Raw genomic sequence first — 17030 nt, forward strand, 5'->3', positions numbered from 1 at the left:
AAAATCCAGAGGAAGACCAGGCAAAGATGTAGGTACCTGTGATGTAGTGAGGGTAAGTTTATTTATATTTTTTGCAGAAGGGACATCATCTGTCCTCCTGCAACAAAGAACCTGCCTGGTCACATTTTTTGTTTAATTTTTAAGGTTTCATTTCACTTTAAAATAGGAAACATCTCTGTTTGAGAGACCGTTGACATTAGTATCTTGTAACAGATTGACTTCATCCTGTGGCCCCGGTTGGAGAACAGGCATAATGGTCAGTGGTGAAGTGTATGATCATTACAAGGGAGCTTGGGCTTTACCTATGCAGAACAATGCAACATGTGTACCAATACTGAGTGTTGATGTAAGCTGCCATTGCTGACCCGTGGACCCTCTAGAGGTCTTTAATACTTTCTGAATCCCAGATCCAAAATGAGTAAACAGCTCAGGTAATCGGGTAATTGGCACCTAACTTGCTACACATCTCCATGCTTGTTTCTGGTGTGTGGCTGAGATTACTGAATCCAAAAGATCAGCTTTACATCCATGCAATTAACATTCTTTGTAATGGGTTCAGCAATGGCAGCTTATATATCTCCCACTTTATATCTCCAGCTTATATGTGGCCCACTTTAACGGCTTTGCTATGAGAGAGCAGTGTGTACAGGAAGCTTTTACTAGGTATGTTCAAAGCTTAAAGCACACTCCAATGACTTGTGGATGCCCTTAAGGCAAACTTTCGTTTCAGTAGGGGGTTTACAAGGACAGATTTTAATGGTAGGGCTGTCACTTTAAACAATTAATTAGCAGGATTTTTACAAGAATCAAGTTATTCTTAGCTTGAAGCTTGGTTAAAGTGAAAGCACTTCCTATATGATCTCTGTGTAGCCTCACATTAATATTAAAATTATTATCAATAAATAATCAACATATTGCACAGCACTGTTCATTAAATAGGGGTTGCAAATGACAGAGAGATACAGACCGTGACAAAGGAGGAGATAAACCTGCCCCGAAGAGCTTACAATCTAAGAGGTGGGGGAAGTATCACACAATAGGAGGGAGATATGGATTGGTGGGTGAGTATTGAGGGTTTTAAGACTCAGAAGAAAATAGTTAGGCAAGTTTGAAAGATGGTTTTTGAGTGCTCTTTTAAATGAGCAGAAAGTAGGATCAAGTCCAATAGGACGAGAAAGGCCATTCATGTGACAAGGTTATGAGTGAGGAAACATTACTGCGACACGCAGATGTGCACTTAGTCTATATGAAATTTCAACATGAAAATGGAAAGAAAGAATGTGTATTTTGTAGCCAGCATTACTATAAGTACTTTGTTTACTCCGCTGAGATTAAAATACCAGTAATACCGAGTACCACCAGTTTTCATAGTTGTTCAATCACTAGGTGGCACTATTCTATTGCACTTACTATAAAATAGCCTTCCATTCCAACACTGGCTGCTCCATCAAGGGTGACTGAAGGGCAAATAGATGATAAGGGCTTCTTAGTCTGCATTTTCACGCTGGGTGGCCTCATTTAAAGGTTAAAGCATTTAGTGAAGAACATCTTGAAGTGGACGATTAAGAAGACAATTGGCTGTGTGACCACCCTAAGCTTTTGGACATCCAGTGGGTTAAGTCTTTTTCCACTGGATGGAAATGTCTTTCTTTATCGGTGAAGAGATTCTCTGCCACTCTCGAGTGATCTCAGTGTGTCTCTGTATTGTCAGCTAATGTTTTCAGCGTTGATTAGACCCATTGCTTGGCAGGCTTTGTGCAAGCATGTGCAAAACTGCATCTTTTCACTCCTGTGCTCTCCGGGGAGAAGCTTTGTTGAAGCCGATTGTACACAGACAGGCGCACTCCCTTATATTTTATTAGAGCAGCTGTTTCCAAATTGAGATTTTTTTTCCTCCCTTTTAATCCTGAAATCTTTTCCTTATCCATAGATGTGTAAACGGTCTGGCTTGGACCGCTGGGTGTTTTTAATAGTCTTGGATCTTTTTGTGCTTCCTTTTTCCTGTGCAAGATAAGGGTTTTGTTTTTTTATTTCTTTTTGTCTTTTATTTTTGCAGAGCAAGACATTTTTTAAAAAAATCAGTCATTGTTTATGGACTGTAAAGAACTGTGTTTCTAAACCGGGGATGAGCAATAAGCAATTTGCACATCTCAGGTCAGTTTAAGTGACACCAATGATCTTTTCGCTATTTGTAAGGGTGACATTCTTCCCAATGGCCAGCAATGTAAGAGGCATTCTTCCTATTGACCACCACACTAATGTATGGTGAGCTGTGGGTATAGTAATTATATTAGGGGTTCCCTAAAGACCTGAAAGTTATTTCAAGGGTCCCCCTCATGTTAGAAGGCTTGAAAAAGTCTGGTATAGAGTTTAGACTCTCCTCTGAGAGCATGGTCCTCTCTTCTGTTTCATTGTTGGGAGCTTGATAAATACTGTAAAAAAAAAATAATAATAATGTTAGACAAAGTTGGACAAAATAACCTTAACTACAACAGTTACCTGTAAACCTGGGTAATATCGGCGTCCTGCTAGAGGGTGGGGTAAAGGAAAAGAAGAAAAGCCGCCTACTTTGGGTTTTTCAGCAAAGGGGGAAACAACTAAAGGGCCAAACTTGAAACCTATGCTGTTGAAGTGGTTCATGGGGGTGCATTTTGGCCTTTTTTGCCTTGGTTGTTGAAGGACCATGTCCCACTACTGATTGTACTTGTAAGCAGTGTGTTTCTGATTCAGAGGACTCTACCAGTACAGAAAATGTGACTTCTTTGCACCAATTTCAGTCCTTATCCCTATGTGATGGAGGATTAAGCTACTTCCCCTTCTAGGGACTTGTTCTAATTTAGTTAATCTCGTGAAAATGGTAGTGCACCGCAACAAATGCCAATGCAGTAGTGCTTTGCTCCCAACCTAGTACCACTAACATAACCAAAAACTTGGCCGTTTGATCATTCCTAAAGTATCAGAGTTCAGATTTCCCCCCTTTTAACAGAGATCACATGACCAGACACCTAATCTTTTAGTAGTTAGTGATATGACCATGGGCTTTGTAAACTGCTGCGTAATAAGTTGGCACTATAAATACTGTCTAGAAATATTAATAACTAAAGATTCATATTTGTCCTACTTGTGCACCATGAAGCATCGGAATCCAGTTGGCTCACAGACTTTTTATAATGTAATTTCCCGGTGGTTTTCTTTTCTTTGGTAAAATTTCTTCATTTGTTACAAAACAATTTCAAGAGATCCTTCTGCTGCAATGTACTGTATATATTAAGTGTGTATAAATGTTTCATATGCTGACAGGAGAGATCAGATGGATGTCCTTATCTGTCTATTGCTGCTCCTCCACTGTCCAGTGACAGGCCTGAAGGTGTTCTATTTGTTAACATGCTGTGTTGCAGGGACCTGCAAACCTCAGGACTGGATGCATATACAAATCTTTTGACAGATAAGACAGCTCCCTGATGTGAGTCTTCTCTTTATTTAGCTGTTTGTCTGGAGCTCTGCTAGAAATCTGCTTTATCTACATGGAACTAAGCTATCAATATTGGGCAGACTAGCGGTCTGAAACTAAAAAACCCTGGGGGTAAGTCAGCCTGCTCTCCAGCACGCAATTCACTTTTAGAAAACTAAATTGGCATTTATAGGGGTTTCCATTTCTCTGTTTTGACAGGTTATTTTTCTGTGAAATTAAGCAAAAATGTGCCATATGTATATTATCCTCTCACGTCATGTAGATTAGGCATCGCTGCAGCGACAGCTCCTCCGCTGAATGCGGAATGTGATTGTAACGCAAACAGATTGGAGGATTTGTCGGAGGGAAGATTTGAGCCGGAACAACACCTTCCGCAGCGATTTCATTGTCAGCGGATTGCGCACAACCTCCGGCGCTGAACAGCAGGTGGTGGCAGGCTGCAGGCCTGAGCCAAGTTTCGCCAGATGGAAAATTACATCTTTAACCCCTGAGGTCATGCCAGGATGTCATCAAGTTGTTCCATCCCCCTGCTAAGTGAGCTTATCAAACGGGCCACTGCCTCCTCTGCTTGCATTAAGATAATACAATTATGGGTCCACAGTCTGTTCAGTTCCTTTAGAAGTTCGTGATCTGCCTATTGTGAGCTGTGACTGGTGTCATTCACATGAGCTGGCGACTGTGCAGAAATGTCTACACCTATCTATTCGGTCCTCATCGGAGCTAAAGCGGGTTAAAGAGACCTTCATGCAGCTAGAATATTCATCTGTAGGGGACTGATCATATCCAGGAACCATTGCTGCTATTCAAAAAGAAAAAAACAATGAAAAAGTCCCCACCAATTTTTTTGAACCATAAAAAGCAACTTACGGAAATTCTACCACCGCTGCGAGATTCTGTGCCACACTATAGTCACAGATAGTGGCCAATCTTTGGACGTTGTCACGTCCCCTTTACAATAGGAGCAGATATGCTATGTCTTCCTGTGCGTACAAAACTTTATTGTGCAAACGAGGCAATTGACTGTGCCTCTCTGTGACATTTTTTGCCCCCTAAGTGGGCTAAAATGGAGAAACAGAACAAACAGTTGGAGTATCTCAGTGCCTACGAAATGCCTATAATGTGTAGTGTTGCTTCAATCCGTATGTTGCCTATACGCAGGTTTGGGAGGGTCAAACTGGCAACTGCCCAGCACCTCTATTTTTTTTGGGGGGGGGGCTAATTGGCAAATCGGCTGTGCATTTAGGTCCCCAGCTCCTTATTTTCCAAGAACCCCATTTTTGCCTGAAATGGCCCCTGTCTATACTTGGTAAAGGGATCTTAAACAACCTGGAGTTTCCTGAGGAAGCTTTCCAATATTCAACTCCAATGACTGGCTCTCTTTCTTGTTGAATGACAACCAGAACCTTTTTTTCAGCTTGGTGTTATGATCATACCACCTAAGGGCCAGGTTTTTTCCATTTTTTTTAGCCCGAATTTTGCCTTCCAGCAGTTCTCCTCCAAGCATCCAAACGGAGTAGAATTTGTCATTATTGCCTTAATAATGATCAGCTGTAAAACCTTTTGCTGTAACCATTGGAGCCTCACTGTGACAATTTTCCCAGGTCTCCTGCTATTAAATGGCAGCAGGTTAATATTTGAACCATCAGCCGTCATTTTAAGCAGTAGAACAATACTCTGGCTCTTTTACACTCATCAACCAGATACGGTTTTGGAATCGTAGGCTAGCCTCTGGATTTTTGCATGCACGGTGTCAAAAGGCAGACTTGTTTCCCTTGGCACACAGACAAGGAAGATGAAACTGGCAGCGGGAGCTGACCTGCAATGGGACTTCTGTTACAATTTTGTTCCTCTGACACGCTGAATGTTTAATGTATGTGAGCACTTCTCTGAGGTCCTGCGGAATCCGGGCTTACATCTGATCTCGGTGGGTGGTTGCTTAGATGAATATACATTACTAGCAAGTGTGGAGCTTTTCTGATCATCGATGCCAGGGCTGAGAAAGGAACCATTCTGCATAGGATTTCCTGAAAACCGAAGGCTTTAGGCTTTATTTGAAGAGATACTTCAGGCAGATTTAAAAATATCTATTAGTTCATGTAACATATTTTTAAACTCTGTTATTTGTAGGCACTTGTGGTCTGTTTTATTAACGATACACCTTAGTTGAAATTGACTGAGCTCTGAGATGAATGTAGCACAAATTGAATGTTGAGAAGGTTTATTTTATACCCTGGTTTTACAGCGATTTTGATAATTTGGCAATTTGGGGTGCACCTGTTGGCAGCGCTGGAACTCACCTGCTGGAATTTTTTTGCTGGCTATGCTAGAACTCACCAATGGGCAGTAAAAAATTATTCTGCCATCTATCTACCTGCCTGCCATGCTGAAATATCCTAATTGCAACCTTTCAAACATAAAGTCTGACATAAAAACTACATTACAAATATCTTACCATAGCCATACTGAGCCATACTGAAACACGCCTGCCGGCCATACTGGAACACACCTGCCAGTGACAGTGACTGAAGCTCAGCTGCTGGTGAGGCTAAAACTCACCTATGGGCAATGCAAAAAATTAATCTGCCATCCATGCTGGAATGCTCCTGCGGACAATGCTGCAACATCCTTAATATGACCTCTCATGCACAGTCTGATATGAAACTACCGTATTTTTTGCAGTATAAGACGCACTTTTTCTTCCCCAAAACTGGGGGGGAAAAGTTAGTGCGTCCTATACTACAAAGGTGTGATAAAATAACTAAAATAATATACTCACCTGATACCCGATCCTGCGTATGTCTCTGGCTGCAGCAGCGTCTGTCTCCTCTTCTCTCTGGCAGCAGCACGTGTCTTCTCCTGTCTGTAAAGCAGAGCGAAAGAAGCCGGCACAGCGCCACCTGCTGTTCCCTGTCCTAACTGCCGTACAGTGGAAAAAAAGCACAGAGTGATCAGAAGGGGAATTTGAATGACAGAGTGATCAGAAAGGAATTTTGAATGACACAGAGTGATAAGAAAGGGAATTTGAAAGGCATAGAGTGATCAGAAAGGGAATTTGAATGGCACATGAGTGATCAGAAGGGGAATACCGGTATGAATGGCACATGAGTGATCAGAAGGGGAATAATCTTTCAGAATCTTTTTTTTCTAGATTTTTCTCCTTTAAAATTGGGTGCATCTTATATTCCAGAGCGTCTTATAGGGCGAAAAATACGGTACATTACTTATATCTTATGGGCCATTCTGAAACACACCTGCTGGACATATTGGAATGCACTTAGAACATTCTATTTGCTACCTCCTACACAGTCTTGCAATTTCTAATATGATCAATGATATACAAGGCATGAAGACAGTTCAGTTCAAATAGCACAGACTCCAAGAAATTATACTCCTACTGCCCCTCTAGGGAGCTGTATGAGCTTGTCCTGAAAGGGGTGACGGAGAACTAAACAAACCTAAGCTGTTCACTGGGTAGCATCAGTAGCTCAGTTTACTGCCAACTCCTCTCAAGCTTTTTAATGTCAGAAGAGTTTGTCAGAATTTTTACTGCCAAAGATCTTTTTCCGACCACTATGAGTTGAGCTGCATATGTGTAGTTCAGTGTGCAGTCTCTGCATGATTCTGTGCTGAGAGAAAGTAACCCCCACATGCTTTCTTTACGTCAACCTGACCAATGGAATCTCCTGACCCAAAAGAAAACCTGAGAGAAGCTGGAAGCACCAATGGCGGGGGGAGTGGATACATTGCAGAGCTGGAAAATATCCTTTTCCCAATTATGTCTGCCATAATATGTGCAGTACACTGTGCCACTGTGTAAATTATGGCAAAATGCCCCTGGGGTCACAAAATTGCCTGGCAGTGTATTTGTGCCTTAATGCCTCCACTGGTTTCCTGTCATGGCTATAAAAATATAACTGTTCTTTATCAAAAGTACACTTAGTCTTTAATTCAGTTACAATAGGCAGAAATAAATACAGATTGTGTTACGTATAAAAGCTGTATACTGGGACACTTTAAACCTGATCTGTTAAAGTTCACCAAGACTGCAGAAGATAGGACTATCATGGAAGAACCTGGGTGCTCCAGCAAACCTGGAATGGATCTGGTCCAGGAATAAAAACATCTTTCTGATAGCAAATGATTTTTAGAATATCCATTCCAGTTTTGCTCAGTCATGCAAGTTATTATTAATATTATTAATAAACAGGATTTATATAGCGCCAACATATTACGCAGCACTGTACATTAAATAGGGATTGCAAATGACAGACTAATACAGAGAGTGATATAGGAGGAGAGGACCCTGCCCCGAAGAGCTTACAATCTAGTTCTCCCATCATAGCCTATCTTCTCCAGTCTTAGAGAGCTGTAATAAATCAGGCCCTTTGTTTATCTGGTTGATGTTCTTTCTTTGAGCGGTTCCAATGCACTGCCTTTGCATAGATGGTCACACTGCAGTTCTGAATTTTATCAGCTGGGGGAGCTCCAGGCAATACCTTTTCATTCTTCATTAATAAAATGTCCAGGAGCCATACATAGTCAAACATATGAGCTGGGTAAAACAATAGTCTCCAATATGTGCTTCACTTAACGCTTGCCAGAAGGATTTCCTGGTAAATCCCTTACTCGCATAAGTAAGTGCTCTTCAACCCAGCACACGGCTTTATGAATACTGCTGCATTAGGAAACTAACCACTGGAATGTGGTTGCTAGGAGCAACGCCTCCCGCTCCCCTCCTGTGTTTTTCAGAGCAGTAATGAAGCTCGCAGCCCTCGCAGTTTCCTTTAGCAGCTAGGTTAATCCCTAAATGTGTTTTTTCCAACCCCACTAAAAGGTACCATTGAGAATGCTAAATTGGTTACATCTGTACCCCGCGCTGTCCTCACCTCACCTCTTCATATCCAAGTCGGATCTCCAGACGGCAGCTGCGAACTGCACACGATAATTGCCAGCAATCACTCGAGAGCCGTGCCTCCGTAAAGAGAAATTTTGTTACGGAATCATGAAGTTATTCACACGGGGTGAGGGACTGTCACAGGATGTGAAATATTTCTGCTCAATCAGGCCAGAGATAGACGAATGTCCTCCTGAACCCTACTGACTGGGAGATAGTGTGCCCGGGACACATAGCAGTCCTCACGCTGGCACTTACCGCGGCATATGTGCGGTTCTTTGGATCCTTGGCGATTGAACATCAGAAGAGCACTGGAAAATCTCCCTTTGTGATAACGAGCTCCTGCGAATGCCTGAAGCACTCATTATCGCCTTCGTGCAGTTGAAAAATGACCTGAAATCAGGAGCGCGGCTCATAATTAGAGGACCGCCAATGATTAGCCTTAATTGGGCAATGCGTAGGCTTGGGATAAGCAGCACGAACGAGTGATGAGGACTCTTTAAAGGGATACCTGTCAGAAGGGAATATAGAGGCTGCTGATGCTGGGCTCTTTATCTGAAAAGGACGACCGTTTGATGATCGTGCTGATTCTCTGGCTTCAGTACTGATGCAGTGAAAGGACAGTATTGGTGCAGTGAAAGGACTTTTGCCTCATCATTGGTGCCAGTGGGAGGAATTGTGCCTCATCATTGGTGCAGTGGAAGGACTTTTGCCTAATCAATGGTGCCAATGGGAGGATCAGTGCCCTATCATTGGTGTCAGTGGGAGAAATTGTGCTCCATCATTGGTACCAGTGGATGGAATAGTGCCACATGATTGGTGCCAATGGAAGGAGTTGTGCCCCATCATCAGTCACAATAAGAGGAATAGTGTCCCATTATTACTGCCAGTGGAAAGAATAGTGCCCCATCATTTTTATCGGTGGGAGGAATGAGCCCCTTCATCGTTAGTAGGAGGAATAGTGCCCCATCTTTGGCTTTAGTGGGAGGAGAAGTGCCCAATCTTTGGTGTCATTGGGAATAATTGTGCCCCATCATTGCTCCAAAGGGGGGAATAGTGTCTTTATTGTTGGGAGTAATAGTGCCCCATCATTGATTCCAGTGGGAGGGAAAGTGCCCCATTGTTGGTGTCAGTGGGAGGAATTTTAGCCCATTTTTTGGTATCCGCAGAGACCAGTGCACCAAGGGCCATATTAGGTTTGGGGACGATTAGCTCTGTCATGTATTGTGGTCAGAACAGGAATAGAGGGAAGATCTTCTATTGGGCTCACCTGTTTCTGTGACAGGAAGTTGTTACTGGCAGGATTATGAGGCAGCTTGAAAAAAAAAATTAAAACAAATGCAGCCACCACATGTCAGGACTTGCAAGCTGCAATATATAAAACTTTTGTTTGGGGTTTTGATACAAAAGACATTTTGTCTGTAAATTCTCTTGGATGCCTCCATTAAAATATCCGCCTAATACGCCCATGATGACCTCCTCCAACCATGGACCACCATTGACCTTTACAGATGGGGCACAGCAGAGGTGGCCACACTCAGTATCAGACTCCGCCATCACCTCCTGAAGCGCCGGGGAGATTGCAGCAAGAAATAAAATCCTATTAGAGGATAGACAGCAAAGTTTTGTGACATGTTAAATGATTATCCTCCTGGGAGAGGGAATATGAAGCTCTTAAAAGCCATTCAGCCGAGAGAATGCGCACCTCAGCTTTTTCTCCGGGGACTTGTGTATTACATTATGGGCTGATTGCTCTGATGTCAGCGCCGCGTGCCTCCAAGGTTAGCGAGGGCCGTGTGGCGGAAATGAAACCGGGTCTTTCTAGAAGATTTATAAACGATCGGTAGCTGCAGGACGGTGAGCACGCATATGGTGATGTTGCATACAAATGTGTATGCAAGGGTCCAAGCAAGAACGGTAGTGAAATAGTAGTAAATGAAAACTATCTCTATGCAGGTGTTAGATATTGCAAAAGTGTTACCAAGTTTCATTGTTAATTCTTGCCTGCTTCTGTTCTGTAGATACCAGATGAAAAAATAAATCAGCCTGACGAGGGCCAGTGCCTACAGTGGCTGCTGGAATGAGAAAGAAAAGGAAGCAAGCCCAATTGGTTGGATGGCACCATCCTTGCTCGTGTTTCATTCAGGGTTAGCTCACCCCAGGGTGAAATGGGGCTCAGAGATGGCACAATTGCAGTTCTCATGTTTACAAATGTTGGACACAGATCAGACCCTGCTGGATTGCTTAATGTTGATCGCTGGGGAGGGGAGAATAAGGAAATGCTACCTTTTTATTCTTTTACCTGGCTATAATGCCAATCATGGGTAAATCCATCATATGTCCTGATATTGTCCTGATCAAACCACTGCTCTACTGGGCAACCACAGTCTAAACTCATTATTAGAGTAGTCTTAGGTAATCTTTGTTGCTGGTACTTGTAGAGCCTCTGAAGCTCAGGGCCACTTTTTCCCCCAGGCCAGGTTCACATATTCGTTTTAGGTCAGGGCTGGAGCCGCTTAATCTCCAGCTCGTCTTTCTTCTAATTCCAGTTCGGTAATGTCACAGGAATGGAATGAGAGGAAAGCGGGATTACACTTTGTTATTGTCAGTCTCCCCCTGGAAGGGCCACTTGTGATCTCTCCAGCTGCTTCTAACTGCAAACAGATCCTCATCTTCATCTCAGGCAGAACATTGAAATATCTGCATGCCAGGAGGCCAGCACAAGGCACGGAGCAGAATGCAGCCCGGCATGGACATTGGCACATAGCTGTACACATTGGTACCTATGCCTAGGTTGTATTGGAGAGCTGTGTCCCCTACCAAGCAGATTTCTTTTTTCTTCCTGTGGGGACAAAGACTGGAATCAAACTTCTGCTACGTTAATACTACTTCTTCCTTCTTCAACGTAGCTGCTGCTCCCCTCATTTCTTGTCCTGCTGTTACAGGGGAGAACATAAGAAGGTGCAAAATGTGTCATTGCAGGAGAGCCCCAGATCCTCCTCATTCAACAAGGGCCCCCTCAGCAGCCCTGTCACTGACGTGGGAGGGCCCAAGTCAATTCTCCATAGGGGCCTATTGGTGGCTAGATCTGCCACTGGAGGGGAAGTGATGTTTAATCCACCCAGCATAAGATGGTTGTTGCTCAACATGAACAGTACTGAAAATCTGATATGTGAAAATCGGTCCCCTGGCCTTGTTCATCAATTTACTAAAGTCGTTTATCAATGCACCTCAGTAAACAGTGGCTGTTCACTCCTATGGAGGAGAGCACACCAGGGTTCCACTTGCTCCTCCCACCCCTCCCCTCTCTATAGAACAAAATGGTGCTGTGTGTACAGCACTCATTCATTCATCCGTCACTGGAAACAATCACAGAAGATCATTTTCAGTGACAATCTTCTGACATCTGTAGACTGAAGAGCAATAACACTTCACTGATCCCAATGTTATCTCTCACACCCGGCAATAAATCTGTGTAGATGCTCTGTCAGCTGACTTTTTCCAGCTTTAGACAATGAAGAGAATAACAAATGCTTGTCTCATCCATGACCATAGATGGGACAATTTTAACCCCCCTATCCGGTGTAGACCAGACAGCAAGATGTGGTCCTTCATGAAACACATTACAATGTGAAGGCAAACAGTCCCTGTTTGCAAACCATTTTCCTGGGAATGCGGAGTTCGTCCAATAGATTGTGTGTGTGTGATGCAGCAGATTGCACACAGATGTCTCAGCGGTTGCAGTGTCCAGCACTGTGTGATCCTACGCACTGATAACATCCGAAACACAAATGTGATAGATTGCAGCTCAGCAGTCCTTAGATGTGCCAGCTGCGGCTCAGCATTGCCAGTTACACATTTCCTGTTCTAAGGTGACAACGCTCACTTACTGTACTGTAGGAGTTCACTCTGTTCTAAGGAGAGAGGAAGGGGAAGAATGAGCAAGCTGCAACCTGCACTCTCCTCCATAATATGTGAACAGCGATCATTCCTCTTTGGCTTTTCATCAATCAGCCTTGGATTGATGATCAATGTCAGGACTATTATCTGACGTGTGTTCAAAGCTTTAGGCTATTCCCCTGATTTAGAGTATAAAAAACCTCCCCTGCTTTTCTCCATAATCTAGCCAAAGGTAGCTGAGAACAATGATGCCTTATAAAAATGCAATACAGAAAGAGGTCACATGGGTCTGGTGGGATCAACCGTTTTTTGGCCTTTTTCTTGCACTATTCAGACAGATAAAACAAAATATTTTAGGGCCCAATGTAAATACACTAGAAAAAAATATTAACTATATTCTTAGTCTTTTGCCTGCCATGCCTATGAAAGAGTGACCTCGGGAAGGCAGTTCACTCATAAGATTTCGGATCTTCAGCTTAAAAAAAAAAAAAGTCCTATGACATCACTGTGATCTAGTCACTAGCTATGGTTAGGTGGGAGCTGACCTTATTCTTCTGTACTGCACTTAAAGCAATATAGCTTGGTCAAGGACCACCCCCAGGCTGTGATTGGCTAGCGGGGTTCAGCACACTGATGAGCTCAGCATTGTAGGCTCCCATCCTGCTAGTCAGCTCCCTGTGTACTGTACAGTTCAGGAACAGATCATCCCATTCAGTATGCTAATATAAAGACACGGTAACTGTGTGTATTTTTCTGTCTTCCTACCCCTTGGCACTAACAGTGTTTTTTCTTCTTTCCCCGCTCCTTTATCAGGTCCAAGAAAGTGGTGGCTCTTGCAGACTTGCTCCAGGCTGCCAGCCTCTCCAAAGCAGACCTGGGCTTGGAATTGGAAGAGTTAGAGGAAGCTGCCAGTCTGGTACAGGAGGAGGAAAAATTGCTGGAGACTGCAGACAACGTTCCCAGGCAGCCCGCAGCCCTCATTACGTCTGAGACTTCCAGCAGTTCCTCATCTGAATACTCTTCGTCCGACGATAGCGGCAGCAGCTACGAGGAATCAGAAACTGAAGAATTGCATGAGACGCCTCTGGTACAGGCTCTGGAGATAACACCCGGCCAACCTGCTGCTGCAAATGCAGAACCTTCCCCAACCCCGGCACCTGATGTGACAGGGCACGTGGCAATTAGCGCCCCACAAGTCCCCTGTCAGCACAGTGTCGCAGAGGAGAAAGGAACAGACAGCACCGAACATCATCCAGAATGTACCGAACCACAGAGACCCGTCAGTCACTTGTTAGAGGTGACCCCTTGCAAAAATCCTCTGCTTATAGTACTGCATTCCGAAGACGACGACACTCTATTACATATTGACTGATCCGTCCCGTCGCTCTCATTAAGGATGGTGTGACCCACAAGAAGAGCTTTGGATGGGTTTTCATTAAGGATAAATGATAGCCCCGTATGGTGGCTACTTCATTAATGCATGAGATGTGTTCCACGGCATACAATCAATCTCCTAAGTGAAGCAGAACAGCCATAAAAGACTGGCAGAGTGTAAAGGATTACACAGATCAGTGTGAAAATTACCGCTAGTTTGTTTACCAAAGTGATCCACCTTGTTACAAAGGAAGCTTTGATTCACAATATTCAATGGTGGGGTGTTTTTTTAATTACTCTTTGCCATTGTGAAAAACAAAAACTGAATACACGTACTTAAACTAGCTTTATATTTCAAAGTTTTTTTTTTTTTTATTGTTACTGCATTAACTGTATTAAAGTTCATATCAGCTATAAAATATGTACTGGGGATTTCCAGTTTGCATTTATCACCCTTACCACCCATCTTCTATGTTCCTCCGTATGATTTGAGGTGTGTCCTAGTCAATCCATTGTACACCTTCAAATTCTCTGCTCTGAAAAGTCTACCAGCTCACCGGTCCTGGAAGTGCAGAATCCAAAAAACCTGGCCATGACCTGGTTTGCATTTTTTTTTAGTAAGTTAGGACTTATTTTGAAGTAATCCCTAACAGAATTTCGTTTCCTGAAGCAATGTGTATAATAAAAATGTACATTTTCTAAATGTATGTTCACTGTTTATTTAACCCTTTTTTCAGAACAGCTTTGTCAATCTCCTGTAGCCACTTCACTTTTCTGTCTTCACCGATGGCTGCATGGCGTTTCCAGGGTTGTCAGTGTTCAACCCAGGAATTTTTTTAATGCCAGGTAAGAAGAAATTGTAGATGGGTGGAAGCCCCCATATTGTGATCAACTTTTTAGTAACTACTCAAAAAACAGCTGGGAGGTTACTGAAACGTGTCGGGTTGTGCGTCCAGCTAAAAGGGGCTTGGGGGTTTTTGATGGTGTCAACAGTGAACCCAGTGGGTGCAATGTTTTTAGCCACGGTTACATGAAGTCTTTATTAGGATCGGGTGATAACCCTGAAGGACATATAAGAAGCAGGACAGAGCATTGTCAACCTAAGACAGGAAGTGCCTGATTAATGACCCTAAAGGCAGAATCACCAGGTTTTATTTTATTTGGACACTGCAGTTTAAAAAAAAACAACTCTTTGAAACCTTCTTTAAAATCTACATTAGAGACTATTTTTTGATGATTTTTGAAGAATTTTTTGTGTTCAGGTTCACATCCACTGTACACAGAGGATTTTTTTCACTTTGGACCCGATAAAGTAATTGGAACCAAAGTGACACTAAAGGGAGGTTTGTGAGTTTCCCATTGGATCTGCCTGGATCAGATTTGTTGTTGAATATTGACTTATTAAAATGTGATCATTTCTAACACTGCATTTTTTTCAAGAAAAAAAGGCAGAAGAGGAGAATCTCGTACATAAACATGATCAATTACCAGACGGAAAATCATTTGGAATGGTCAGCCAGTCACAAATTTAGTAGCAGATGCATTGCTCTGTACTAGGCCTGATTTTTTTCTGCCAAATGGATCCTAACCATGGATTTGCCACTGATGATCAAGTTTCACCTATGCAACTGACAGGGATAGGCCCAGTTCTGTTGCAGAGAGCAGGGTTTCTATTTTTTTGGCCGTAGAGCTTTTCCTATGGTCCGCATACCTTTTATTACAATTGTATTTGTTTCTTCTGAGCACAAACATCAAGCTACATGACATAGAATTCTGGAAGAATTACCTCCCAGAAATATTACCAATACTTTGAAAATGGTCAGTACCATTGACTTTTCAAATTCTCTTTGATGCGTGGAAAAACCAGCATTGTGGAAGTGGATACAGGAACAGCAGGATTAAAAGACAAAGCCTCTCACTGGTCATGTATCTTTACTGCTTTCCTGAAGTTTATTTCTTTTCCTGAAGATTTCTGTCACTGTCAACACCAGATAGGCATTGATTAGGCCTGGATTTATTACGCCGCGTGATAAACGCATCTCAGAAATTGATTAATACCGCAGAAGAGCGGCTGAGGAGCCTGCCAGGCAAAGTCTTAAATAATGTTGGAAGATTGAGCCGATGTCTCAAGGCTGCAGAAAACAAACAGGGACACGCATGTCAGAGAGATAAATACTCTTGCTGTTTGAGTTGTGTGCGCAGGCCATTTGTCTGTGAGATAAGGAACGGCACTGCTGCCGGAGATAAGCTGGAGGAAGGAGGGGGGGATAGCAGGATGGCGAGAGCTCCTGGCAATTAGGATCCAGGGAATGGAGCGCCGGCTCCTCTGCAACCGCCAGATTCACCGCAAACAATCTATGCTTTTACTTATTTTCCGCCGTTAGCAAACCATGCAATTAATGTATCTTGCTTTATGTCAAAATGTATTTCTGCAGGTTTTTTTGCAAATTGGGATAAAGAAAACAGCTTAGTGTAAATATAATGCTGACCTATAAGAGTTTCAGCTTGAGGCTACGGCTCACTCTTATTATGCTCTATAATGTGCGCTAAGATTTACATTTTATATGCACATTACCTCTGCACATGGCACTTTGTATTGCCATTCAGCAGCTTGCAAGGCATTTGTGCACAGACTAGGTTTTTTTTATCCATTGCTGAGTGCTGGCGGTACATTTAAAATTAATAAAGTGTGAAGAGACCTAAAAGAAAAGCTGGAGTAGGAAAAGGTGGAAGGGATCACTGCCGCCCTGTCAGGTCTTCTGCTTCAATGGTACAATTGATATCACCCAATTTATAATAGAAGAAAAAAAGAAGTCTGGTTTTTAATCCATTGTCGGCACTCTTGAAATAATGGAGTGCCTTAATACAAGGCACCACAACAGGCCAGAAAGGTGCTGAGAGAAGGTGGTGTCACTTCTGAACTAACCTGTCATTAACATTGCATCATTTATAAAAGTTGTGCACAGTTAAGCTACGTACACACGTCTTATGGTTCCCGCCCGATAATCTGGCGTGTGTACAGCGCCCATCGTCCGAATGACCGCCCTGGCCGATCCACAGACAATGGACGACGAACGATCCTAATTGCAAGGGAAGGGGGAGAGCGCGCAGCGGGGTACAGATACTATTCATCACTTCGTCATTGATGTCCGCCGTAGCCCGCAATACAGGTTGGTGGTGTTTACTTCAAAACTGGCGATCACCTCAGTATCAGTTACTCTATTAAAGTGAATACAAATCTGATTGGCACTTCATTCCATACTATGAATAAAGCACTGAATATTACTGCACAAAATCTGATAATATCAAAGGAAATTGGATATGAAAATTGGGGAACAAAGAAGAGGGGATCTGTGATCAGACTGCCACTTTTTAACAAATGGTTTATTA

At 42.9% G+C, this 17030-nt stretch overlaps 1 protein-coding gene across 1 annotated transcript in view; it reads left to right on the plus strand.

The window, feature by feature from the left end:
• The window catches only part of SHQ1 (SHQ1, H/ACA ribonucleoprotein assembly factor), a 59657-nt gene extending 45314 nt beyond the window's left edge, over positions 1 to 14343 (plus strand). Inside the window, exon 12 of the mRNA XM_072420724.1 lies at positions 13080 to 14343. Coding sequence (XP_072276825.1) covers positions 13080 to 13638 — 559 coding nt within the window. The 3' untranslated portion in view covers positions 13639 to 14343. The remainder of the gene's footprint in view (positions 1 to 13079) is intronic.
• Positions 14344 to 17030: the final 2687 nt, after the last annotated feature.

This window comes from Pyxicephalus adspersus, chromosome 8 (genome assembly GCF_032062135.1).
Source record: "Pyxicephalus adspersus chromosome 8, UCB_Pads_2.0, whole genome shotgun sequence".
Lineage (NCBI taxonomy): Eukaryota > Metazoa > Chordata > Amphibia > Anura > Pyxicephalidae > Pyxicephalus > Pyxicephalus adspersus.